Here is a 27,122-nt window from a genome sequence, read left to right as displayed (position 1 = left end):
GCCTGTTATTCCTCCGAAAAGAACAATAACAACCGTGATATATGTACTTTATTTCAACGAGAAATAGTCTCTGTTCCATTTGCTGTTTTTTACTGGACCCAATATAACATATTTATGAGATGATTTTGAGTGGTCTATGTTGACATTGTTTATTCATATGATGTCTACGTTTGTCAGGCTATTTGCCAAAGAGAACAAACATTCTGGTGCACATTAACTAACATAAAGTCTGGCTTCTTACCTCCAGTCATCAGTTGTTTCTGATCGATCAACAGTCCCCCAAAACAAAACTGAACTATGTGAGGTAATTAAAGGGCTGCTAGGGCTCTACATCAAATATGTTCCACTAAGGTGTTGAAGGACGTCTTTTCTTTCGTTGCATAAAGCTGACAAGAGAACACTGAGTGTCCTTTGTTTTCAGAGACATGCAAAACTTTTTTTTTTCTTTGTAAAGTTATGTTGATTAAGAATTCCACCAACATGAGGCAAGGCAAGTTTATTTGTACAGCACCCTTCAACAACAAGGTTATTCAAAGAGAGTTTCCAGAAGACATAAAAAGGACTCGAGACACACAAGAAAGACAAGACAATATAGACAGAGACAAACACAAGATTTAAAAGAATGAAAAAAAACTGATGGTAAAATAAAGAAGAAACTTCAAACTTTGGCAGTGATTTGACAATGTTGCTTGAATCATTTGAATTCATTTTAGTTTTTCTTATATCTCTGGAGTCATATCTTCTTTTTATATAGACATATGTAAGCTATAATAATAATAATAATAATTATAACTATTATTATTATAATGTGACTTCCATATGTTTTGGTGACTGCCATGTGAGGAACTATATTATTTGGTGGAAGGATAAAATGAAAAATTAGAAAATAAATAAAAACTAACAAAGAAGTAATAGTAGTAAGTAATAAAAACGTGAGTCATGCAGCAGCGCCCCCTGTCGGTCAACAGCTGGAACTACTATTCTGTTGTGAAACCAGCTTTCCACCACTAGAGGGCGGTGCAACTGCACCACACAGGGGCCTCTGCAGCTCTTAACTTATTTTCTCCAACTGTGCAGGTGTCTTTATCTTGCTCAAGCACATTTTAACAGGTGAGTGGATCAGTCACTGCTCCTCCTCTAGCCATTCTTATAAAAATCTATGTCCACCAACTTGTGTCCCACTTTAAATCCACATTTTCAATCCAGATATTCAAAAAAAGTCTACATCAGCACACATGCACCTTCTTTAAACAGCATGCACATACTGCTCAGTTTCTTCAGTGTATCTTAACATCTGTCTTACTGAAGACTGTGGCCGTAAGTCTGTTTCAGATGTGATTTATTTCAGTGTTCACGGCTGCTACATGTTGTAAACTGTATATCTGTGTCCATGTGTGTGTGTGTGTGCTTTGTGTGGATGTTTGTGTGCAGGTCTGTCACTCTAAGCCTCCTAAAGCTGGGAATGAACAAGCAGAAGATTGCTGTAATGATGTGACCCAGATGTCCCGGGCGCAGATCCTCCAGGCTGAAAATGAGAGTGCAGATCAGGGCCTCGTACCTCCCGTCACCCCCCTGCCATCCCTCCCTCCTTCCCTCCCTCCCTCCCGCTGTCCGACCCGGGACACAATCACAGAGTACTTAACAGCAGGGGATACGTGTGTATGTATGCATGTAAGTGTGTGGACATTTGAGGGAATGTTGTGTGTATCTGTGTGTGTGTGTGTGTGTGTGTGTGTGTGTGTGTGTGTGTATTTGTGTGTGCTTAAGCTCATCCCAATCCATGTAAACACGAGGGATCAGATTTTGGAGTGTGTGCCACTTGTTCTTGGTGCTCCGGATTAGACGTAACAGTTTTTTAATTTACTCTCCTTAGCTGCCTCCATAAGACACTAAAGCCAAGCATCGCCCCACCAGAGACCCCCTCCTCCTTCTCCTCTTCCTCCTCTTCCTCCTCCCCCCATCTCCCCCGTCCCCTGAGGTGACCAGGTGGCTGAACAATCACACACACCAGCCTGACAGTAGGCTCAGCGGGCCACTTTACTCAATGAGAAGCTCGGCAGTTAGAGTGGCGCAAGCGTCTGTTTGTGTGGAAATATATGTGTGTGTGTGTGTGTGTGTGTGTGTGTGTGTGTGTGTGTGTGAGGGATTGAAGGGAAAGGGGACAAAAGACAGAGAGTTTAATATTTGGGATAAGCTGCGACTGAACATCCTGATCAGAGCAGAATGATCAAATTCTGCCAGTGATAATCCCCCATCTTGGAAAATTAAATACCACTCTGCTGTCTCTCTTCTGCTCACTCACACTCTTTATCTGTCTGTAACATGCTCACACACACACACACACACACACACACACACACACACACACTGTATTTAAACAAGGTCTTAATCTGGCCTGTGTCTCATAACCCTGGTTGGTTCCTCAGGGAGCTGTTCTGATATCTGATGAGTTTTTCATTAATAAGACACAAGTCTAATCCCGAGGGAGAAACACAAAATGACAACGGATAAGCCCTGCTTTCCCCTCACACACACACACACACACACACACACACACACACACACACACACACACTCTGACACACCGATACGCTATCTAACTAAACATCTTTACACACAATCTTATACTCCTGTTTATGAATTAATCTCCCCACCACAGTTTTATTCACACCGGCCTACATTTTATGTCTTTCCACCTTTTTTATTATTTATTTATTTATTCTTTATTCTCTGGTAGTGCAAGAATTCCTTCTGACTTCTCAAATATCTGCCAGAGTTGAGCTTTTCACATTGTCAGTATTTCCATGTGCGTAATCTTTCCACTTAAGTCGTTATACTGCAGAGTAAAGGTGAAGATCAGCATGCTTCATCTAAAGGCTGAAGTGTTGTGCCTGTAACTGTTCATACACGTCTTTTGTGTGCTGCTGTAGTCTCGCTGCCATGATGTACAAAGGCATTCATGTTGTTGGGCCTGGGTGTACAGGAGTTATGTGAAGAAGTTCAATCTTAAGCTTTACGCCCACACTCCTCATGCCTGGCCTGTTGCTGCACACAGAGGGCCTGCTGTCTGTCAAAAACCGTCGGATAGAGTTGACAAATAGAGCTTTTTAATGAGAATCAGCGTTTCTCAGCATAGAAACGCAGGAGTATCCCTGAATATATGACAAGTTTATGTCAATGCCACCAATTTTGATTATTTCTGCTCTATTTCTGCACAATCGCATTTGTTCTGTCTGTTTGGCATGAAGGATGGTGCAAAATACTACTATACCCATGAGGCTCAGCCACTGTTGCTGTGGAGAAGTAACCATGAAGAGCAGCAAATACAGTGATTGTTGTAGCTGTGAAGAAGACACAGTGTCATGATTATCAAATAATCCAAAATTGACCCATAATCCTTAATTGAAATAATTTAAGATTTAAATTAAGTCGCTCCAATTAGATTCTCCTTAAATAGTTTTTAGCTTTTTCACGTTTTTGTTTATGTACACAGGCTTCTCCCTTTAACTTTTCATCAAAGAACAATATTTTCTAGTTGCTCATGTTTTGTACTGATGATTAAATTGAAAGAATTTCACGAGCATCTAAGCCACAAAAGTGCTCCAAATGTCTGTGGAGAAAAAGAACTTGACTTTTACTTCCAGAACCAAATAATCATGAAGTAGCTCTTCCCACTTTTTTCACTTTTAGGGGCTCTCAGACGCTGTCAGATGACCTGCTAAACTAACTTGAATCAAACTGAGAATCATACAGCACAGCTGGGGCGCCCTGGTGGCTCAGAGGTTTTATACCCCGACTATGAACTGCAGCGTCCCTGGTTTGAGTCCAGCCTGAATGTGTGTCATCTCTCCACTGTTGACTCACTAATAAAGGTGTAAAATGCCTTCAAAACATCTAAAAAGCAAGTCATTGAAAACACATAAAATTGGAACACATGTATTTGTAACCTTGTCCCAGATGAGACCGCTGCAGATCCTTGACCCATTTGGGATTTGACATCTTTCATTTCATTGATCAACTCCTTTGTTGTTTCCTGTTTCAGCCCCAAAACAGGCAGTCTGCTACATCAGATTGAGTGTATTGCATTTATGAATGGCGTTGATTTTTAACTGGAGTCTCTTGCAGCTACCAGATTATTTTGCTGGGCTGCTGCATGAATGAGCTGTCGGCCTGCTATTAACCCACAGTTTCTCCCATTCTCTGTTCAATATGTACAGTTCATCTACATCGAAATGTATCCAGTAGACACGTCTGTGGCTCAGAGGGTAGTTCACTGCTGTGCACATCCAGCCTCGTCTCCAGTGTCTTTACATTTGTATTTATTGCAGCTGTGTGTTGTGGCTGGATTGAGCTTGACGTGCCTCTTCTCTCCATTGGCCTCCCACTGTGCTATAACGGCACCGCCTATCTAACTAGATTCTGTGCAGAAATTTGAGTTGCTCTTTAAAAAAGCATCCAACAGAGAGCTAAAGTACTTCGTGTCTGAATTCCTCAGTGGCTACAATAGAAGAGAGTGGGATTACTAATTACCATCCCCTATGATGTTCCACAGTAGCCGAGGGGGTCAATACTCGAGTGTCGTAATTTGCCTTATACATGGTGTAGCTCGATCCCTGGATGTGGTTTCATCCTTCAATTCTCAACATCCTTGTCAGCACTTATGTCTGATTAGAGTTCTTCACCATATGGATATATTTTTTTGTCATACTTAATTTATTTGTTTTGAAATGTGCAACTGTCTACATAACATATAGGCTACAGAGAGAAGGTGAAACCATGACCTTAAATGACATAATCTGTGGTAAATTATCATAAAATTGAATAATTTCTCCTTCTGTTAAAGGCTCCCTCTGAATCCCCTTCATCACCACTGTACTTGTATGACTGAGTAAGGTTGCGTTTGTTATTTATTCCGGGGCACCTCGTGTGAGTGGTCACTTCCAACCGTGGAGGTTGATGACAATAAAACATTTCATTCTCAACTATTCCACTTTTTATCTTATTCATAATTTGAGTCTTTGCCGCCAGGTTACGGTCAATCAACTTCCGCGGCGGCGTTGAACGATTTTGATTCAAAGCCCGACTCCGCCTTTGCTGAGTAGCTTCGGCATACGCCAAAGTCAGTTACGAGTGAATTCTACAGATCCAGTGTGTCACAGCGCCTCAGGAATCGACCAATGAGAATGTAGCTTTGGACAGGGGCAGAGCTAATTGACAGAAGAAACAGCCAATTAACGGACGTTTCGTTTAAACGCTGTAACCAATCACCGAGCATATGCCAAAAATAACACCTCCTCTTGTTCAGCACCCAAAGTCGAAGGATAGCTCTGGCCTTTCAATTGAAGAAAGTGCTAGATTTGTCTGTGTTGTATAATATAACCATTTCTCAGTGTCCATATTTGTTTTGGAAGGATCGGAATTGTCTTCATTTAATGTGAGAGACAGAACTGGCGTCAAACATGCGTAAAAATCAACGCTGTCCAAGCAGGGAACCACCGAGAGAGGAATTATCGCCGCTCTTCTGAGGCCAATCTCGATTAATTTTTTGTCAAATAAGGAAACATAACATAGCTAGCTAGCTAACGTTAGCTCCGTAGATAGCTAGGTTACGGACACATCTTCACACAAAAGCAGAATCCAGCAGATAATCAAGATTGGATCTACATTCGCAGCAGCAGGAAAACGTAAGTAGCATGCTAGTATGTGCGCTAACGTCATTAGCTTGAGTTTGACAAGCTGGGGAAATGCGTTGGCTCCAACGCCAGCTAACTGTTAAGTTAACATTAGCTAGCCAGCTAACGCTAGCTTATATTAACACACTAGCAAGCTAGGCCTTTCCGTAGGGGGACCAGTGTTTAGAGGAATGGAGTTCAGCATGTGGTCAGTGGATTGGTATTTAACACAGAAACGCATTTCCAAAAACAGTCAGTCGGTTCATGCAACATAAATTGTGTTGTGCAATAACGATAGCGAATAAACCGACCATTGCCAAATATAACCTGACCCATCCTCTCAAGTTTCAGAGTAACTTAGCTATCGCTAACGATAGCAAGCCAATTCTGAATGAAGCAGATATTCAAGTAATAGTAATGCTAATAGTCAAACGCTATGTTGGCCTCCAGTGTTTAGTCTAGTCCCAAGCGAGCTAATCTAGCATGGTACAGGCTACCTTGGCTATAACTAGCTAATGACAGCTTAGCGGACTTTGTCATAAGGGTGTCAGTGGTTAGCTGTGTGATGTTAGCTCGACACTTTAATGGTGTTTCTAACGATGTAACATTATATTTAAACAAGCAGAGAACTACACACTGCCATATGCCTTATTAATGTCCACAAAGAGCTATGTAACTTTAGCGATATTAATGTCCATTAACCGTCAGTATGGGTCAAATAAAAATGCATGCAGTGCCAGTTGGATAGCCACTGTATGCTCTGTTGTGTATGCAGTGACCTTAGAGGGTAATTATAACCGCAAGCCTTCGTTTTAGCCTCTGTTATCTTTGTTGAAGCCCGCGAAATCAGTCAGTGCACATGAAATGTAATCTAAGCAGATAACACTTAATGTTAGTCACAAGCTGGTAAGGTGTTTATAAGCATTCATGTTTCACTGTGGCAACAGCACTGCTCCTCCCAACACGTAACCGATTCTTTACAGCTAATGATTCACTTAAAAACAGAATATTATTGATATGTTTAAGTATATAACAATATATTGCATATTTTTTAAAGCACACAGGGGATTTTGGAGCTGGAAGACTGTCAAAATAATGTAACGCTTTTTTAGTTAAAAGGATTTACATGGTTTTGGTTGAGTATTTAAGTAAGATGACAGTTGTACAGTAAGTTGTGCTCCGTGCCTGAAGTTGGTTGATGGTACAGCAAAGTTAGCTGCTATGTATGTATATGTGTTTGTAATTTTTTTTTTATATATTACATATATTTCATCCATTCTCAGCAGGGTGAGGTTCATAGGCACATGGCAGCTGTTCAGATTGTACAGGGTTTGCCCTGACCATAAACATGGGCTTGGTTCCTAATCCCTAACTTTTCTACAGCCATCCAGGCCTACATGAGCACCTGTGATAGACCATAACTCAAGGACTATTTCATACAAATGTGATAAATAATAATTACAATAAAAATGGCCTATGAATTTAGGTTTCTATGTTGTTGGTATTTTTTTTCTTGTTTTGAGAGCAATCTACAGCAACATGCTGACTCAAATCAGTAATCAAACCTATTAGTCACCTCTAGAAGTGACTTCTGCTTATATTGCAAGAGGAATTTTTGAAGTCTTTTTACGCAACCAGTTCTTACTCCCAGTTAAACTCACTCCAAACAGCAATCTCCCATTGCAGTTTACTTATAAATGTCCAGGTACCCCACCAGTTTTGCTAAAAGTGCTTGAATATCTGCATGTCCTCTAATTCTATGCTAAAAAAGATTTGCTAAGATTTTAAGTTGAGTGTGAAGCCCTCTACTTCCCATGTGAACAGAGCTAAGTGTGTGCGCAGACCAACTTTGATATCTCTTTTTACTTTTAATACATTTACAGTTTGAGAATTTTATATGATCTTAGATGACTGAGCCGTTCTAAATTGCCCTACTATATACCAGAGATTTGGCATCCGAGCTAAGACTTATGGTAAATTCACATTTCATTGTCAAATTTGTATTGTGCAGAGTTGAAATGTAACCTGGCAGCCACCCTACTCACCTTCTGCAGTGTATCAGATTGCGATAAGGTGAACAGGTGACCAGTATGTGACATCACTTGCTGTTGGGCATGTGCCCCGCTGGCCAGGTACGGGAGGAGTTCAATAGCTGATAATCTTATCTTAGTCAGCAGTCACTGTGCAAGGACTGAGGAGGAGATGAAACACAGTGTCAGTGAGAGATTGAGATAGTGAACACGCCTATTTTAGAGTTTAACAGATCTTAAGACATGTAGCCATCACAAGGTGCTTTTAAAAAAACGTAAATTCCAATGGGAGCCCACATTGGTCCTCTATAATAGGAAAAAGTTGCACTGGTTTGAAGTTCTCACTGTAACAAGTCAAACTCTTTCACAATTTTCAGGCCTATATTTTGCCTATTGTTGTTGTACTGATAAACAGTGCTGTAGCTTCGCACTGAGGTCATGTTTCTTTAGATTTACATTATATTCACTCTTTATTTGTGTCTCGCTACACACAGAATAGCCATCATCACTCTTAATGTCATGTTATTTACACTTTGATGATTAATAGACTTGGCTGTAAGGAAGGTGATCTTGGTTTTAAGAAGATTCTGGGAAACTTCAGCCAGGACTATACTTGAGTTATGTTTCTTCTTGAAAGGAGTATCTAGATGCACACATCACGAAAGCTTTGTTACAAACTGTGTTGCCTCAATGACTTGATTAACTGATTAGCCAAATAGCGGAAAATGAATCTGCAACTATTTTGACGGTTGATTAATCGCTGCAGTTGTTTAATCGACTAAAAATGGGAACTATTTTCTGGTTTCAGCCTTGTATATGGACGTTTGCTGCTATATTTGGATTTTGGTCGCGCAAAGAGACTTTTGAAGATGTCTCTCAGATCCTGTGATGGGCACATTACACAATTTCATAGACTAAATTAATAATCCATCATCATCTTTTGTTGCTTCTCCGTTCTTGTAACCCCACATAAGACATTGACAGTCTCACTGTTGGTTGTTGGTCTCCATATTGTGCGCAATGACACGCTTTGACGATGCTTTTGTGTTGCAGAGATTTTACCATTAGCCTAGTTTTCAAAAGGCCATGACACCTGTAGAGTGTCATTTTTATCTATGAGCTTTACGTCTAAAAGTGTTTATCATCTCATTGTCATGAAGTAGAAATCTTATTGGCTGTCAAAGGCAGAAAATGGATGATGGCAAGTGGCACTGGAGTGATATCCATTGACTGGTGTGATTCAGGAGTTGTATCGCTGACCTTGGAAGCACTTTGCTGCAGATTGGCGGGGTCAATAAAGAGTGCTGCATCTGTGCACCTTTGCTCTGTGTGTTATAAAATAAATGAAAAAAGGGAAGCAAGGTCAGAGTTGGAGTAAAATAAAGGTTCCAATGGTTAGAGCAGTTGAGATAAAAAGACAGATTTAAATATGTAATGCTGTAACAATGAATTTCAGATGTGTGAATAGGAAGGTGCGGCTTTAGAAGTCATTACTGTTACACAGGGGGCCAATTACACAACATGGGCTGTGTACCAATTCAGGGTTGCCTGCTTGAAAGTCAGTATTTCAAGACTGAATACGTCATAACAGTTCAACAAGGTTGTCCCATTCCAGAGGCTTCTCCAAATGCGGCTGTGAAATGTGATCCTGTGTATCCTCTGCAGTCCTCACTCACTATCCTACATGCCACTCAGGGTAGGTTGGTTTAATGGTGCATTCAGGTGCTCCTCCGCACCTTGTAAACATGGGGAAATATCACTCGATCACGTCATGGATACTTGTATTAACGTGGCACATTGTTAGCTAGTTATGTATTACTTGTTGAGGTGAAATGTTATATCATGGAACTTGTCAAAGGACCTTTTCTTGGCCGATATTTACCACTTTGTCGTTCACTTGAGGGCAACATCTAGTTGATGAATTTGACAACTTTGAGCTAAAAAGTTGGCAAGAACTACCCAACTGCTTCATTAATTTTGTCTTTCATTTCCAGAGGAGGCGCAGGTTCAACTAAGTCTTCTTTTGCAGATCTCGAGAGTTTATATTGTGTGAACACTTTTGATTTTGAATTATCCCCATGGTGCGGTTTAGTGTGAAAGACTATTGTCAATTAACTTAAATTACATTTCTTGCTAGCCTGATATTCACCGCTCCATTATTCAGTCTGACATCTTGTTGGTCATTTTCAGGGGAAAATCACTAGTGCGTGATTTTTCCAGCCAGCAGTTATAGATGAGACCGGTGGCTGACTTATGTGTTGTGCTCTACGTCACGACCTTAAGTGTGATGGCAGCGTGGAACTGAACGCACTTGCTGCGCTGATTTGGAAGAGGTTATGACACAGCTTTTGGGCATGAAATAACACTAACATACCGCTTTTGTCCAACATCCACAGTCTGGACGTGTGAGTGCTGTTTGGAGTAGCTAACTAAAATCATAGGAATTATGTTCTAGCTTGAGATTTAAATCATCAAACGCCACCATTCCTCATTTCCTCAGTTTGCTGTTGGGGCAGCTGATAACAGCACAGCCCAGAAAAGATCTCTCTTCATCTGTTAAAAGTGGAGTTTTGTAGATTACAACCTTTATTTTAATGGCAATTGATGAATATATATTTTTAACATATAACCGATTCATTAGGATGTGCTGGACACGTCTCGCTGAGAATGGAAGTCCATATTGAGATTACAAATTGTTTAGATATAGATAGTTTGCTAGTTTAATAAGCACACAACAAGGTGTCCAGACACAGGAAAGTTTAATTACCTAAAAGCCAAAGGAACATTGAGTTTAATTCCACAGAACAAATTATTGAAGGAATCAAGAGACTGATTTATTAACCACAAAGCTTGTCTGATTGAGGTGAAGTATTAGCCATTTAGCAGAAGGTAGCAGGCTTGCAAACATTTGCCATCAGACTAGTTAAGTCAGCTTAATTATTAATCTGAATGTATTCCTGCTCCTACCATCAGTTGGTTATTTTATTAAACGTACTGTAATCACAAGATATAGAAAAGTAAATATTAAAGAAGTAAGCAATTAGTAACTACTATCATCATTAATCTGTAATGTCGATACTGCATGATAAACTTGGTTTAAGATGTCCTGGTCTGTCAGCTTGGTTTTGTTACCCTTGGTTTTGCTCCCTATAAGGACTTGTATAACCGTTATTCAAGAAAACAACACCAAGCCACTCTTTGATACTCAACAAAGTTTGAGGATTTGTCAACTCAAACATCTGAAAGTTCTTGGAAAAAAATGTGAAACGTGTGAAATGACATTATCTAAATGTAAGGTCCTATTGCACACACTTTAACCCTCCGACTGTAATCAAACCAAACTCAAGTAATCAACATCCCAAATAACCCCATTCATCACAACACTTGGAGAGTCAGACACAGACCTGCAGACCGAGTCCCAGTGTATCACAACATATGTATTGATGTGCACACATGGACAGTGCTGGAAGCTGTGAGCTTCCAGGATAGCATTAACTGTTTTGTGCGAGTGCGCTTCTTCTCAGAGCAGCACTCAGGCTCTCTGCAGCATTATGTAATCCCCGACCTTCCACTTCCCTCTTCGTAGCCAGTGGTTTTTGGCAGACATGTGCGTCTTAGCATGAGGGGGTGTCGGTTTCGACCTGCGGTTACAGCATAGGTGACAGCAGTTTTGAGGGGGTTAAGTGGTTGCGAGTTCCTGGTTTCAGTCTGATGTCTCAATGGAGATATTTTCTGGGGTTTTCTGTGCTTGTGCGTGTGTGTGTTTTTGTGTGTGTGAGTGTTTTTGCCAGCAGTGTATTGTACCATTGTCAGCCAGAGAAATCTCATAGTACCTGCATGTGTTCTTGCAGTCTGCACGTCTCCTTTCAGGGTCTGACTGCTGAGACTGCTTTAATGGATGGATGATGCAACTCCCCTTGCCTTTCTCTACTAGGCGTGTGTGTGTGTGTGTGTATGTGTGTATGTGTGTGTGTGTGTTTTAGAGCAAGTGAGAGAGAGACATAGAGAGGGGGATGTCGCTGAATGCAGCTTAGCCTGGATGTTTGCCCTGCAGGGTGGGTGGTTGCTAGGCAATGGCAGTGTGTTTGTTTTATTTTTAGAGAGAATCACTGCTGGTGAACATAACAGATTTCTCTTTCTCTCACACACATGTGAACACGCTTTCTTACCATACATGAACATATACTTCTGAGTGGCAGTAGCTGGGGACGAGAGCTTCATAGAGGAAATTCTGTTGATACAATCATGCAGCAGTAAAGCTATAGAAATGTGAATGGCGTGGCCCACTGCCCCACCCTAGACATGAAATCTAAACCGGCCTGGCGTATTTATAGAGCTTCTTTTTCTCGCACATAGACTATGACACTGCACACATGCGCAGAGCAGACACAAACACACACACACATATACACGTTCCTCTGGAACCAGCTGTAGTCACTCCTTGCATGTACCAGCCTTTTTTGGGCACATGCCTGTCATGCCGTGTGTGCGCTCATGTGGGAGTTAATGCAGAGCGAGAAATCAATATGTTGAAAAAAGATGCGCTCAGGCGCTTTCAATTTTTATCGCTTTCTATTGATTTCAAGATCTCATGAGTGCTACACCAACCAGGCAATACATACAGTAAGTAGCTCCATACTGCAGCAGTTGCTGACATTTAGGTTAGAATCGATTGGTATGATGGGAAAGTATAGTGCAGATCAAAAATGACAGATATACGGCGGTTGAGTATTTGAAGACTCTGGCCACTGGAAAGACCAGTAGGTGCTGTTGGTATCTTCAGGTACAGACGGGCAAGAATGTCTGACAAATGTTCCTTTAATATCGCATAGTAGAATCAGGTAGAAGTTCTCATTTTGATTTTAGATTACTTATTCTCTACATTTTCCACATTAAAGGTCCTCCAATAGCCTCTGCCTCATGTTGAAGTGTTACCTGTTATTTTTAAAGTTGGATTCAATACTTTAAAATATTATGTCTTTGTTTTGTACTTCAGGTTATTTCAGAAGAGACCAAGTGACTCAACAACCAAATCCTTTGTACCTTCAGAATACTGAAAAGGTTTTCTCCTTCTTTTTACCAGAGCAGGTTGAATTCTTTTAGAAGATGAGTTTTGGGGTTTTTAGGGCTTTTCTGTCAAATTTTCATTCTCTTCTTTCTCTTGGTAACTTCTGTCAAAAAGAGATTAAATCAGTTTTAGTCTATGCTATGCTAGTTTGTAGCATGCTATTACAGACAGGCAGCATTGAGACACAGTGGGGGTGCCACTGTAGAGGGCTTCAGCAAAACACTGAAGGGTTGTCAAGCAAAAATTTGAAGCTGGCTTGACTTTTGCCAAACTGGAGTAAGGCACTGTGTTGGCCAATCAAAGTGCACACTCCGGGTAGATTTCTTTGTGACATGAATGCCGTCTTTCTACAATTTACCTCACAATCATTGCAATGAAAGATAAAATGATTTCTGCCGTGATAACTTTACAGAGCAGTAAGATCCCTCCTGAGATATGATAATTGTTATGGAGTGTTTTGGCATTTTGAACCTTCAAACTTATGGTTCTATTACTCAAAGTGGACTTCATGGATTAAATTGCATTTCTCATCAGTACCTGAATCCCCACCATCACAGCCCCTTGAATTGTTTAAATGCAGACTGTTTTTCCTGAGAATGCCCACCAACAAAACAAAGACGCTGACCGTCTGCCTGCCTGCCTGCCTGCCTGCCTGCCTGCCTGACTGCATCGGCATCCATATTCAGCCAATGATTGTGATCCACGGTTAGAGAGAGTGTATGGTGGTCAGAATCTATGTTTATGTAGAGGCAAAGACTAAAAACTAACCCACACAGATAGATTTAAGTCCCATTCAGCTCTTTGCAGGTGAGACATTCAGACCCTGCAGTAATGTCACACTCTATATTCTGCCAACAAGCTAACTAATAGTATTAGTTACCTTGTGTTCAGGGTGAAAGAGGCTCTGTGTGCTCAAAGAAGCTTTCTAGCCACAGTGTAATCCTCATCGCTGTGGTTCCTCCTCTGCTATCTTTGTCTTGTTGTCAGGATCTCTGGCTCTCACCATCCATTGAGTAATTAAAAGCACTCTGTAATCACAGTATGAAGCAGCCTACTGAACTACTGACACCATAAACTGGTGATTTACAGAGAGATTTGAGGGACTAAGGATATTATAATGGACTATATAATATCTTTTCTTTTTATAGATCTGACAAAAGGAGTCAGTTTTTGTAATGTTTTAAACATCGATTTGAAAAATGACCTGTGTACTGAGTTATGATGGGCAACAAAAGTTTATTATAAGAAATGAGAATGTAATTGAAAAGTAGCCAAACAAACTTTGGATTTTATTTTGATTATTATTTCAGTGTATGTGAATTATGAAAACAGACAAAGTTGAGTTAACTTCAGTATTTTGGTAGTGCTTCCTTTCTTCCCTCGCTGAGTTCTACCACCACAATAACTAATCACATGGCATTTCTGTACCGCAATTTCATGATTTGTATCAGCTGACTCATACGCCGATCTGCAGTAGGCTAATATTTGCCGATTTATCTAATTCTAGTTCTGCATACAGTTTATTTATGGCACAGTACCGCATTTGGATAACTTGGTGAGGGACTGATTATCTCCTTTGTCCTTGCTGGTGATGGCGCACTGGTTTCATTTCTGTGTTTCTTTCTTTTCTTTCCTTCATTAATCTTCAGCTGTAGGCAGCAATGGGTGCATTCCTGGACAAGCCGAAGACGGAGAAGCATAGTGCCCATGGTGAGGGGAATGGACTGCGCTATGGCCTGAGCTCCATGCAGGGCTGGCGGGTGGAGATGGAGGACGCCCACACAGCAGTGGTGGGGCTGCCCCATGGACTCACCGACTGGTCCTTCTTTGCTGTCTACGATGGCCATGCGGGCTCACGGGTGGCCAACTACTGCTCCGGCCACTTGCTGGAACACATCTTGTCGGGAGGAGCCGACTTCACTTCAGGGCCCTGCTCCGTGGAGGGCGTGAAGGACGGCATCCGCTCGGGCTTCCTGAACATTGACGAGTACATGCGCAGCTTCTCTGACCTGCGGCAGGGCCTGGACCGCAGTGGATCAACAGCCGTGTGCGTGTTACTCAGCCCGACCCACCTCTACTTCATTAACTGCGGCGACTCGCGCGCCGTGCTGAGTCGAGACACCAAGGTGGGCTTCTCCACCCAGGACCACAAGCCCTGCAACCCCCGTGAAAAGGAGCGCATCCAGAACGCTGGTGGCTCAGTCATGATCCAGAGGGTAAACGGCTCCCTGGCTGTGTCCCGGGCCCTGGGGGACTACGACTACAAATGTGTGGATGGTAAGGGCCCCACGGAGCAGCTGGTGAGCCCTGAGCCCGAGGTGTGTGTGTTGGAGCGGGCGGCCGAAGGAGACGAGTTTGTGGTGCTGGCATGTGATGGAATCTGGGATGTCATGTCCAACGAGGAGCTGTGTGAGTTTGTCCGCTCACGACTCCTGGTGTGTGATGACCTGGAGAAGGTCTGTAACTCAGTGGTGGACACCTGTCTGCATAAGGTAAGCGCTTTTTTTCACATTGAAGTCGAACGTGTATATATAGTTTTTCCGCTTTTCAACTTAAACGCAAAATGTAACTGTAACACAATTAAATAGTGTTTGAAATCCAAGTAGGACTAGAAAGTTTGACAGATTACGGTGAAAGAGATCATACTGATTTTTTACAATGTGTACTGGTGATACTGATGTGACTGTGTCAGGTAAATCTTGAAAAATTTGCTTTACTAAGGCATGTTTTGGAGCATAACGAAGATACTGATAAGACTCCTTTTTGCTTGGTCATCCTGGTGACTGTGGCACAGATGAATAGTTAAAGCTGTTATCTTTGACTAATTTATCGATAAAGTTTTCTTATTGAGAATGTAATATAAATTTACAAAATAACAACTAAATATATGTCAGAATAAATTATGGACAGCTACATTACAGTGTAACAAAGATGTTCTAATGTTTGTTTAATGAAGCTCTACATTGAGAGATCAGCTAAATCAGATGATGAATAATGCATCATTGCTTTCAATTCTGTCCTGACCCATTGTCCTCACTTAGCTATTGATCCAAGTAAAAGCAAGATTCATTCTTGGCCTTGGCTGAACCCACCCACCAGTCAACCAGCACTTTACATTACCTTTTTTTTTTTTTTCAAATGTGCTAAATTCTACTTTCAGCAGTCTAACAACAGCTTAACAACCATAGTCCCACATTTAAGTTCTATATATTTCCATCTACATAATGAATTTAGTTTTATAACTCGCATCACTCTTTATTGACTCACTCTGGTCTGCCATGGAAGTCCTGCTGGTTGTTAACTGCACACATAAAAAATGGACTCACCCCAGGCATTTAGCCAAAATCCAACAATATGAGTGACAACTTTTATCACTCTTTCTTTACTCTTGAGTTGTTGTTTGCCCGTATCAATACTCTGTCTATTTTATTCAAAATTGTTAAACTGTTTGAAAATTATGAAGATTATCACTGATCACCCTTCTGCCGTTTGATAATGATGAGTGAGATTTCACTGTGATGATGGTTAACATGTGCATTTGTAGAACTAATGGATCAGGAGCTAGAAATATTCACAGCCCTGCGTAGTTTTCGCGCATCGTGATGGCTGTTCCCGTGCTGTTTGAGAACTCCGCTGATGCAATAAAATCAGTCAAATTAAAACATATATATATATTTAATTTGTAATAATAAGTTTCTTTACTGTCCCAGAATTGTCCCATACATATGCTAGCGCTATTTTTATTGATCCCGGGACAACAGAACATCCTTTTGCGCATCCATGTATCACTTTGTGTGTCTGGGGTACTCCAAGAACCAGTAAGTGCACAGCAGCCTAGTTATTTTTACCTTACTGGATGAGTTACCTCAAGTAACAGCCACAGGCTGCCATAAATCTCCTCTGCTGCCACCACCTTTTGTGATATATGTGAAACTGTACACTTACAGAAAGTTACTCTGACCACATTGACTTTACAAGGTAATGACAAGGTAAATATCCATTGGTTCAAGGCCAGATGTTTGCTTTAACCATCTGTTTGTCCTATAAATGCCAATTAATATGCTGTCCAGAGTTCAGGCAATAGCAGCAAGTGAATAAGTTCCAGTCAAAGTTCTAGAGGTTTATAATTAAAGCTTTTAGAGCGGAAGCGATTGGTCAATCAACAGAGAATTAGTCTGCATACCATGATCGGCCATTTTAGAGCAGAAAAGCCAAATATTTGCTTTTAATATATTAATATGATTATATGTTTTCTGTAAGCATATTCTGCTTTTCTATGTTTTATATGATCCTAGATTAAAGAGTTTGGATTGTTGGTCTTAGAAAACACAACATTTGAAGAACTCACCTTGTGCTCTCACTATTATTGATGCTTAATAAACCAAATTATTAATCTTTTAATCTAGAAAACAGTTGTCCAGTGAATCAACAATTGAAGTAATAGTTACTTGAAAGACCTAAAAGAATTAATAAAGTCCCAACACCTGTGAATGATTAGGGATTGGAATTGATACATTTCTATTTATGCCCTTGGTTGGAAGGGCCCGATCATTGCTGCTCTGAGCTTTAACAACTAGCTCTGTGGTTTTCTCTCGTGATGAAGCAAAGCCACGCTTTGGACCGTTTTTCCTACAAAACAGAAGAAAAAAAAAAACATAGCATAAGCATAGATGAGTTTGGAGAAGTACGATTCCGATTGATCGACTATTTGGAACTGGCTCTTAACTGGAACTGGGTCTCGACATCCCCATACATGATTAGCTGAAATGATCTCCCAGACACTTTCTGTATAAAAGATAAAAGTGCCTGTGAACAGTGTCAAAAACAGCTCATTAAAGCCAGGTTGTTTGATGAAGAGAAGCTGTTGGGTGCCCTGTGGAGTCATATAAACAAACAGTTTACATTCAGTGTTACTCACCAAAACTCATTGTGTGTGTCCTCGAGGTGTAACGAACACTCTGAATGTAATTCCTTCTTCATAAAACATTTGCAAAGCTCTGTTACATTTTGAGACCTGCACTGTTTGCATCCACGCTTGCTTGCATTCATGGCTTCCTGTCTTTGCTGTCACCTTGCCAAATGTCTTGGCTCGTTACTGCTATTTATTACATGGCTTTATTGAATACTCTGTTCTGTTCAATCACGGCATTCTGCGGTCTCTTAAATCTGTATAGCAGACTGTTGCTATTGACGCAGTTCTGATAGCGAAAAAAGAAAATCATTTCTGAATTGGTAAAATCGTTTTTAAGTCAGAATTTTGTGTCAAGCTGTTGCTTTCTTCAGTACAAAGCTGTGCAATAGGCGTGCAATTGAAAAAAGACAGTGGCTCTCAGGAATGAACACTACTACTACTACTACTACTACTGTGTGGGAAAACTTTGAATTCCTGTAGCTGCTGTTCATGGTCAAACCATATTTGTAACACGGTTTGAAAAAAAAAAAAAAAAAGATGTACAAGGTACCAACTACAAAACATACATTCTGTACTACAGAGATTTCACTTACCAGTCTTACTTCATTTTTTTCTTATTTGTTCTGTCTCTGCCTGTCCTCGTTCCTGCAGGGGAGCAGGGACAATATGAGTGTGGTGTTGGTGTGTTTACCCGGAGCTCCCAAGATCTCAGAGGAGGCTGTGAAGAAAGAAGAGGAGCTGGATAAATACCTGGAGAGCCGTGTTGAGGGTTAGCACACGCAACATGTTTACATGCACACATAACACATATAAACATTAATAGACTGACAGTTTATCATGATATTCATTAAGTTAGATTAATCTGTAATTGGAGTCAAAGATTTAAAAGCTTGATAGTTTATTATTTCACTGTTTTTTTTTGAGGAACTAAATATTTTTTCATCCATCGGACCTACATTGAACTACACCAAGTATTTCAACTATCATTGCCCGATGGTTGTGGAAGATTATTATAAACATTAAACTGTGGTAGTTAAATGCCTTCACTGTTTTTTCGGGGCGGCAGTCTTTTGATGCCTCTTTCAAAACTGTTTTTTAAAAAGGTTAAGTGAAACAAGTGGCCACATACTGTGCTCAGTTTCTGCGTACATAAACAACAAAATAAACATTCTTTAGGTAGTACAAATATTTGAAATCTGCTACAGAGTGGTGCTGCAAATGGTAAGTCGTGATGTATCTGATTTTTCCACTACTATGGGTGATTTCTCAGCCTCTGCAGAGAAAGGTAGTGGTTCAATGCCCAAAACTTGGTGTAAGCATACTATAACCTTGTCTCAGTATACAACATAACCTCTCACAAACCCCATTTCCTCTTCGTGTTTGTGTGCAGAGCTACTGGGAAACTGCGGGGAGGCAGGAGTTCCTGACCTGGTGTCTGTCCTGAGGAGCATTGCCACAGAGAACATCCCCAACCTTCCACCTGGCGGAGGCCTGGCCAGCAAGTAAATGCACATCTAGGATCAACATTTATCTGCAGTTCATGCATAAAACATACTGTCAAATATGATTGAACTTGACCATCCACATTCCTTATTTTATTATCATTATTAAATTTGCAACATTTACCACCAGGATATTGCATCCTAATGGTACCCACAAGTCATAATTGAGTGTCATTAGTGTGTTTAACTGCAAGTTTTATTCCTAAATTGCCAATAGTAACTTTACGTAATAGCTTTATAGCACTTTTTTTAAACATGGATGCAATAGCTGTATGTTGATAATGCAGGATAACTGCTGCTTCACCTGGCTGAATCTTTGCTAAGGTGCTGGAAGCATAAAGATTGTAAATTTGATGAAAAACTTACTGCACACTTAGACCTATGCAGTAATCACTTTCATAGCTAAACTTTAGGTCTATCAGACATACATGATGATGACTTTCCTGCAAATATGGCCCCCATTTGTATGCCACAGTACCGCATCTAGTTCTCAAACTACAATTCCCAAGAGGTGGAGCCTCTGCCGTCAGGGTACACACATGTGTTGTACATGTTGCCAATGACTGGAATGGGATTGGTTATTTCTACCTGCCTGTCCATTGTTGTTTCATGTAGGCTCTGACAAATGTCTGATAGACCGAAAGCTTAGCTATTAAAGTGATTTACTCCATAGATCTAAGTGTGCGGAAACTTTTTTCATCAAATTTGCAATCAATACACATTTACAGAGAATAAAGTGTTTGTATAATGCAGGGAGTAGAGAGTCTCTTCTCTAAGCAGCGAGCTGTGTGTGTGTTTGCAGACGGAGTGTGATCGAGGCGGTGTACAACAAGCTGAACCCCCACAGAGAAGAGGAAGGGGTGAGTTGATCGCGCTCTAAACCCCCTCACCTCTCCAGCCTTTCACCCCACTCCCACCCCACCCTCCCCCTCAACATAAAAACACACCAGCCCAGACAAGGACACTCTTTTATGTGTGTTTGTGGATGAATGTATGAGTGTGACAGTGAGAGAGAATTAATGCGATTTAAGTGTGAAAGCAGGTGGAGGATAGACTTAGAGAATAACCTTGGCAAGCTTAGTGAACTTGAATCGACTGCATTCCATGTTGCAAAGCATTGAACCATCCTGTTTCAATTTTGTATTACTATACAAAAAAGATGTACAGTAAGACCTCTTGAACTCCTCTGTAGTGAATACACATCCCTTTGAACCAGCAAAACCTAGGGATGACTTGAATACCCTGATTTAACTGTATAATAGTACTAAAGCATCTTTCAACTGGAGTCTGAATATACCAGCTTTAATATTTTAGTTGTGTACAATGAAAAGCATTTTAAGACTTATGAAAATACTGCTTGGAATAATAATTTGTGTCAATGATTTTTTTTTTTCTTTCACAAAAAAGTTTAAAAAAAACTTGTAAAAGTACATCTTCTCTTTCTTGCTCATTGAAAAATCCAAAATCTATGAACAGAACATTTTCCTCCTTCAGCAGATAAATGTGAAAACGGCCTTCCAGTGTTAAATAGAGAGATCTGTACACCAGATAGTTCCCACGAAAAGGATTTTATTTTCCATGATATTTTGAACATTAGGCTATTATTCAGACTTCCTTCTGACTTTTTGTGAAAAATTAACCCACAGGATAATATAATTCTCTTTTTTTTGCGGAGAAAAAAAGTTATGTATATTTAGCAAAACTTTGTAAATGTTTTTGAGTAGTGTTTGAGTAAGAATCAGGGCTGCGGTTATCAGTTCAAATTAAATTCATATGTAGTTTAGGAGGAAATTTCACATCCAGCATGTTAAATAAATAGCTGTCATGGCCAGAGGAATTCTGTCATTCTTGGTCTAAAGAGGAGATCAGTCGTGGTGGTGTGATGATGGAGGCGTGTGTGTATCTGTGGTGGCACGAGTGTATTTGTCTAATTAATATCAGTGGAGTCTTGACTTGCAGGCTCTTTTCTCTGGGCTGTGTGGGTGCTGACCAACCCCTCCCCTCCTTACACCAGACAGCGAAAATCACAAAGGGTTGTTGGTCACAGGGTCAGAGGTAGCGTTTGCATGGGCCTGTCCGACTGGTGCAAGAATGTCTCTGACGTCATCACGCTAGTGTGTGTGGTAGATATTTGTGTGACAATGATGTGCGTATTGTGCCGCTGTTTGTCGTGTGTGTGTTTGACCATGGAGCGTGCCTGCAGAGTCTGACCCCTGGCGTGTCACCTCAGGCCTGTGCGGGGGGAGAGGAGGAGAGTGAGGAGGGAGGTGGCAGCACGGCGGCTCATCTGCTGGAGGCTCTGCGGCAGTTCCGCCTGCACCACCGGGGGCAGTACCGCTCGGTGCTGGAGGAGTCCCTGGTCACCTACCACCTGCGGGGGGAGAACACTGCCGAGGGCGCAGGGGAGGGCAAGAGGACCTACGACGAAGATGTCAACAACGCCCTGGAGCAGACCGCCTCCCCTCCCTCTCCCCCCTCGCCCCCGCCCTCACCTGCCATTGCAGAGCCGGAGGCCAGCCGAGATGCGCCCACCCCCAAGTCCGATCCCTCCTCTGACTGAGCACCCAGCCGCATACCTACCTACCCATCCAGCCGACCCCGGAGCTCTAGTCAGATGTGCTATGACCTCTCCTCCTCTTTCCTTCATCACAGAACTTGAATGGACACATTGGCCACTTCGGGCTCTATCAATAGTCTGCCATCGTCATTCGTGAATATTTTAATAATGTAATAGAAATACAAGTGGCCCCTTTGTCTATTCAAATTCTGTCTCCGAGCCACATATATACTCTCCACCTAACGTGGATCTATCTCTTTTGTGTGTGTGTGTGTTTCCGCTGTCCTATGTCCACCTTGGCTTGGATTCCCAAACTTGTCAGCCACTTTTACAACTTGCTCACACAGACTGATGTTTACAGTAAAAAATAATCAATAACAAATTATTATTATGTGCAAAAGTGGCTGGCGAAGCAAAAATTAACCTTACACTCCATAGCCTACCTTTACCAGTATTGGCTTCTGGCTGATTTCCCACTTGAATCCCCTCCTTGACCCTCCCCCCCCCGTCCCCCACCCAGCCTCACCCCCTCACCTGCTTACAGTGGGCGAACTGACGAACTAAGAAAAGGAGAGACGATCCTCTGAACTGCAGCTGTGTCCAACACACTGCACTGTCTTCAGGCCAACTCCATCTACAGACTCAGAACACACTGTTTTGCGTATATGTATGTATGTATGTATGTGTGTGTGTGTGTGCGTGAGTTTGAGTGACTGAGCAATCGTCTACTACTGAAATTTGTGTTTTTGGTAGTGGGTGATACTTAACTGTTAGCCCATTTATCAGCATGTTCAGCAATGGTAGGTTGTTCAAAGCAGTCTGGTAACTGAAAAAATGGGACAGTTTAACCACAGAGGGACACTTGTGTAGGTGGGTTGGTGGGTGTTTACTTGTAGGTTGAGCTTCATTTCATAAAAGTCATTCCCTCACCACATATCCCTAATTCCACATCACCACATCATTGTACGCTGCCTCACAGTCACCCACGAAAAGGTTCAAATTTGTTCCTGGTTGATGTTTTTCAGGTTGACTATATAAATGTTTCAGTAACACTCAAGAGGGCAAAACATGCTGGTACCAGGTGACTTAAAATGACTGTGTTTAAATGAAAATAAGACTTAAGTCTGTAGCCACAGTAGCACCTCTGTAAGGCTACAATGCTCATTACACGCCAGGAAACATAACATACTTTTGGCATATTAATATATATATATATTAATGTGCTAATGTTTGCGTGGTAAAATGCATACGTGCTTGTTAACAACTATTGGATTTTAAACTGAAGACACGTTAGCATGATGGCGCTAGCTGTTTTGAGCTGAATGCTAATGTAATCATCTGTAGCACTCTATTGTTAGCATTCATCTCAAAGCGCAGCGCAGTGTCAGTGCAGCTATTCTGACAAAGTGCATCTTAGACAAAGTCAAACTGCAGAGCTGAACCTGAGAAGTTTAAAGGGGGTTTAAGGGTAGACACAATTAACCATTTTGCTTTAGGTAACAACACAGGCTTTCTTTTAGCGACACCCTCAGGCTAACACATTTTATTTGCCAAATGTGTTAACATGCCTACACTTGACCTGCAACGTTTAGCACTTGGCTTATCATGTTTACTTGCTAATATGGTAACATTAATTATGTTAACATGCTTTGTTACCATTCATGTGTAAGATAGCTGCGGCTAATTAGTTTTAGAGTTATTCTGTTATGAATAAGTGTTGGACAAGCAGTGGAAAAGCTGATCTGAATTTAGTGCTAGATGAAAGATTGGGCCCTCAAATGTTTCTTCCAAACATCAGTCCATCCAGTAGTTGTTCCAATATTTACCTCTGAAGTATTAAATACGGTATTAACTGTGGCAGGATGTGTTTCAGCTTCACAAAAGCTGACATACAGTATGTTTTCATTCCTCACAGATTTTGACGGGCGGTCTGTTCAAAACAACTCAGTCTCTTGCCTCATTGTGAAAGTCTGACTAGAACAGACTGAACCTACAGTGTTTATTCTTCTTTGAAAGAAGGTAGAGGGAGGGAGGTTATTGTACGTCTGTATAATGCCCAGTACCCAGTGACTCTGGTAATGCATGCACTGCACTTATCTTTTCAATATAAGGCACTTAACTATTAGAGGGGAGGTTATGCTTAACACTGTGTGTATGTATGCGTGTTTGTGTCTGTATGAGTTGTATTTGTATGCGATTACATGGGCCAAATCAGTCCCACACAGTTACAATGACATATGAACAAATAAAAATGATTTGAGGTATAATGCTATGGTTTGTGTCAAGTGTATGAGTATATATACGTCTGTCATCTGATGGTAGAGCTGTGTTTCTTGGGGGGGGGTGCAACCTTGTAAATGTTTAGATCAGTATTGTGACTTGGGATACAAAAGGCAGGAAAAAAAAAATCATATTTTCCCTTTTAAATCAGTTCTATGTCACAATAAATCCTTTAAATCCCCAACAGAGCCCAAAGTAATATGGTGACATTTGATGCAGGGCCATTTCCTGAAGGTCCTAGTGGAATTACTCCCTGTCCTTATTACATTTAATGTGTTGTAGATGTCCCCGTGTAGGCTGAAGTATTTGGAAACAGCACAAGCAGAAAATAAATCTTCACCTTCCTTGCCTCCCCTCTGTCAGTTTTTAGCTCTAGCCTTGACTCGTCTCAGCTGCTTCGAAGACATTTTAATCTGTCGTCTCCTTTAAAACAATAGCAGCTCTCGGGTTTGAAACCTCAAAATAAATGCCTGCCGCTGCATTTCATGAGCTGGCGGCGACAAGCGGAGGGGAGCTGCGTAGACTATAGGGACTCCATTCTCTCCATTTCTCCCCTGTTTTTCAGTCTGACTGTTGGCCTCGTGATTCTCCGCAAGGTGAGTCATCAGAGGTCTGGGTTCTGGTTGTGTTAACGTACAGACTGGGCAGAGGAATCTCACTGTCTTTCACCATTATCCTTTCAGTTTGAGTAGATAAAAGAGGGCGGTGAGGTTCAAGATTTGGCATCATTTAAGGCATCAGGAGCAGTATCCTTACTACTGTGTGCAGTGGAAGACGCAGCAACAAAAAAAACTAACACACCTCTCTCTCCTCTGTCTCTTTTCCTTTTTACTCACCCAGAGTGCCGGTGAGCTGGAAGACCCCTGGTAGCCGTGGCAACGACCCCCGTCTCCTCCTGGTGATAGGTGCATCCGCCCAAAGGAGGAGTGTCTCTCCATTGCGCCATGTCTTTCTCCACTAAAAGAGGACATGTGGTGTGTGTTGGAGTGCGTGAGTGTGCGTATGTTGGTTGTGCATGTGTGTGTGTTTGCAGCAGTGGGACAAAGACGACAACGACAACTACTACACACACACATGCATACTGCTTTAAACCTGGAGGAAAACAAAATCACTTTTCAGAAATGTCAAGATTTTATGAACTGAAGCATTGTGATGGTAGAGATGATTTTTACCATTGAGGTGTTTTTTTTTTTTTCTTGAATGTTGACATTGAACACCTGACTTCACAATGACATGAGGACCTATAGCGTGTGTGTGTGTGTTTGCGTGTGCGAGAGAGAGTTTGTGTGAGTGTTTTCGAGGAGGGCCAAGAGAAGACAGACGGTGGATAAAGACTTTGTATGTAATTCTTCTCCTGGACTGTTTTTTTTTGTGCTCCTGGGTCTGATAATTGCCTAACACTTTTGCTTCTCCCCTCTTAAAAGACACACACACACACACTCTCTCTAACACACACAGACACACCAAAACCATAAACACCCCCCTTCCACCCCCACTTCCACCTGTGCACGTATGTGATGTGCCACCTTCGCAGGGCACTGCATGAGGACTTTGGTTCTACATGTACAGCTGCGTGGTTTTGTAGTCGACCCGGATGGACAGCCATTGGTTGAGACTGACTGAACCCGAAGGACCTTTGCACTCTGATTGGCTCCTGCCACGTGAGAAGTGGAATTGATTTGGATTTTTTTTTTTGTTTTTTTTTCTGTTGTTGATACTATTAGGATGATGACGATGATAATCATGACGGGGAAATGGGAGGTTATCTTGTTCACTGAAGAGCCGAGTTCAAGTTGGACTCATGGAGGCGGGTTGGACGGTCGGGTGGGGGGCTGTTGTATCACTGGTCGGACTTCCTGTAAGAGGAGGGTTAAGGCAGGAGGGTAGTGGGTCGAACAGGCCTCCCCACCTCCCTCCCCACCATCATGGTTGGAAGTACACATGACGGCGGACTGTCCTGACAGAGGAAAGTTTTTTTTTTTGTTTTTTTTTAATGTTGTCCATGAGGTTACTAGCTGCTCGCTATGTAGAGTGAGTGAACTCCCTGTTTTAACCCTGTTCCTGGTTCTCAGACTGCATTGGTAATGTTTGTATTGCTGTTGTTTGATTGCACTCACATTTGATTACAGAAAGCGTCTATATATGAAATAAAATACCTGCCAAGGATCCAGTGGTGGCTGCGTATTTTAATAAGAGAGGTCATGTCATTTGTGGATGGGGGTGTACTTCTGCGTGGCCTTGTGTACGCTGCGGATACCTGTGTAATCTGCTGACGTTAAGTCTTTATTTTACACTTTCAAGGGTCTGTATCAGGAAGTGAGATTACACAGACCAATCAGACCACTGGAAAAATTGAGTCATGGCTCCTACGTGGATCCTGACATGGACATAAGTAGGTTTTCAAGTTAATAATAAAATGACAAGCAGTCAAAAGGTATTTCTAGGCGTCAGGCATGTCTGGGTTTAAACAGGGCTTTGAACAAACTGAGTTTAATATAATACACTTAATTATCTCAGAATAACATGAAGCAACTTTGTGATGATAACTGATAATGAGAATATAAGGTGTTGCCTTTTATTAAGAAACAAAATCCAAACTTTTAATTGGCTCCCAGTAAATAATAAATGTAGCCTTTCCGTCTGATAGACCTCATCAGGGCTTAACTGCATTAGCTCAGCTTTGACAGCAGTCTTACAAAACTTTGTGTATTCATAATAGTTTCATCTTAAGACAAGAAATACTCTTGACTTTTAACATTTGTATATTTTCCCAGCATTTCTGCAGCTCATTATAGTGATTTAATTGAAGACATTTGAATATGACTATTCACACAACTTTAGAAATGACTTGCTTAATCATTCAGCCACCAGACCAGATTAAAAAAACAAATTATTAGTCATTTGGAAACCTGCAGCCTACGTGTTTTCCATCTTTAACTGTCTTAGCTTGTTTTGTGTCATTTTCGCTCCTTTGACAGTAAAACTTCCTCATGGGGCGGATGATGATGCTACAGTGAGGGCAGCAATGGGAGTAGGCCGTGGGTCAGCATCCCGTCTTTGGGTAAGATGCCAAAGTCCCACCAGCTCCACCAGTTCCAGGC

At 41.4% G+C, this 27,122-nt stretch overlaps 1 protein-coding gene across 3 annotated transcripts; it reads left to right on the top strand.

Moving 5' to 3' along the window:
* Positions 1-5,315: 5,315 nt before the first annotated feature.
* On the top strand, positions 5,316-26,179 carry ppm1bb (protein phosphatase, Mg2+/Mn2+ dependent, 1Bb). 3 transcript variants are annotated; one of them, XM_070851523.1, is made up of 6 exons: positions 5,316-5,684; positions 14,420-15,262; positions 18,334-18,451; positions 19,073-19,184; positions 19,987-20,044; positions 24,862-26,179. In XM_070851523.1, exons 2-6 carry the CDS (start codon positions 14,432-14,434, stop codon positions 24,889-24,891), a joined length of 1,149 nt encoding a protein of 382 aa, XP_070707624.1. In that variant the 5' UTR covers positions 5,316-5,684; positions 14,420-14,431; the 3' UTR covers positions 24,892-26,179. The 3 variants fall into 3 exon arrangements, with proteins under 3 accessions (XP_070707624.1, XP_070707622.1, XP_070707623.1); XM_070851521.1 differs by lacking the exon at positions 24,862-26,179 and adding an exon at positions 21,415-24,013; XM_070851522.1 differs by lacking the exons at positions 5,316-5,684; positions 24,862-26,179 and adding exons at positions 6,031-6,086; positions 21,415-24,013.
* The last annotated feature ends 943 nt before the right edge of the window (positions 26,180-27,122 follow it).

Source organism: Pempheris klunzingeri, chromosome 20 (assembly GCF_042242105.1).
Source record: "Pempheris klunzingeri isolate RE-2024b chromosome 20, fPemKlu1.hap1, whole genome shotgun sequence".
NCBI classification, from domain to species: domain Eukaryota; kingdom Metazoa; phylum Chordata; class Actinopteri; order Acropomatiformes; family Pempheridae; genus Pempheris; species Pempheris klunzingeri.
Note: the sequence above shows the minus strand (reverse complement) of the source record. Positions and strands in the feature narration are given on the sequence as shown.

Excerpts from the sequence above, each read along its gene's own strand:
- ppm1bb (XM_070851521.1), top strand. The coding sequence starts at position 14,432 with ATGGGTGCATTCCTGGACAAGCCGAAGACGGAGAAGCATAGTGCCCAT. Across the intron at positions 18,452-19,072 it reads CCTGGAGAGCCGTGTTGAGG|AGCTACTGGGAAACTGCGGG; the intron begins GTTAGCACACGC and ends GTTTGTGTGCAG. Across the intron at positions 19,185-19,986 it reads GGCGGAGGCCTGGCCAGCAA|ACGGAGTGTGATCGAGGCGG; the intron begins GTAAATGCACAT and ends GTGTGTTTGCAG.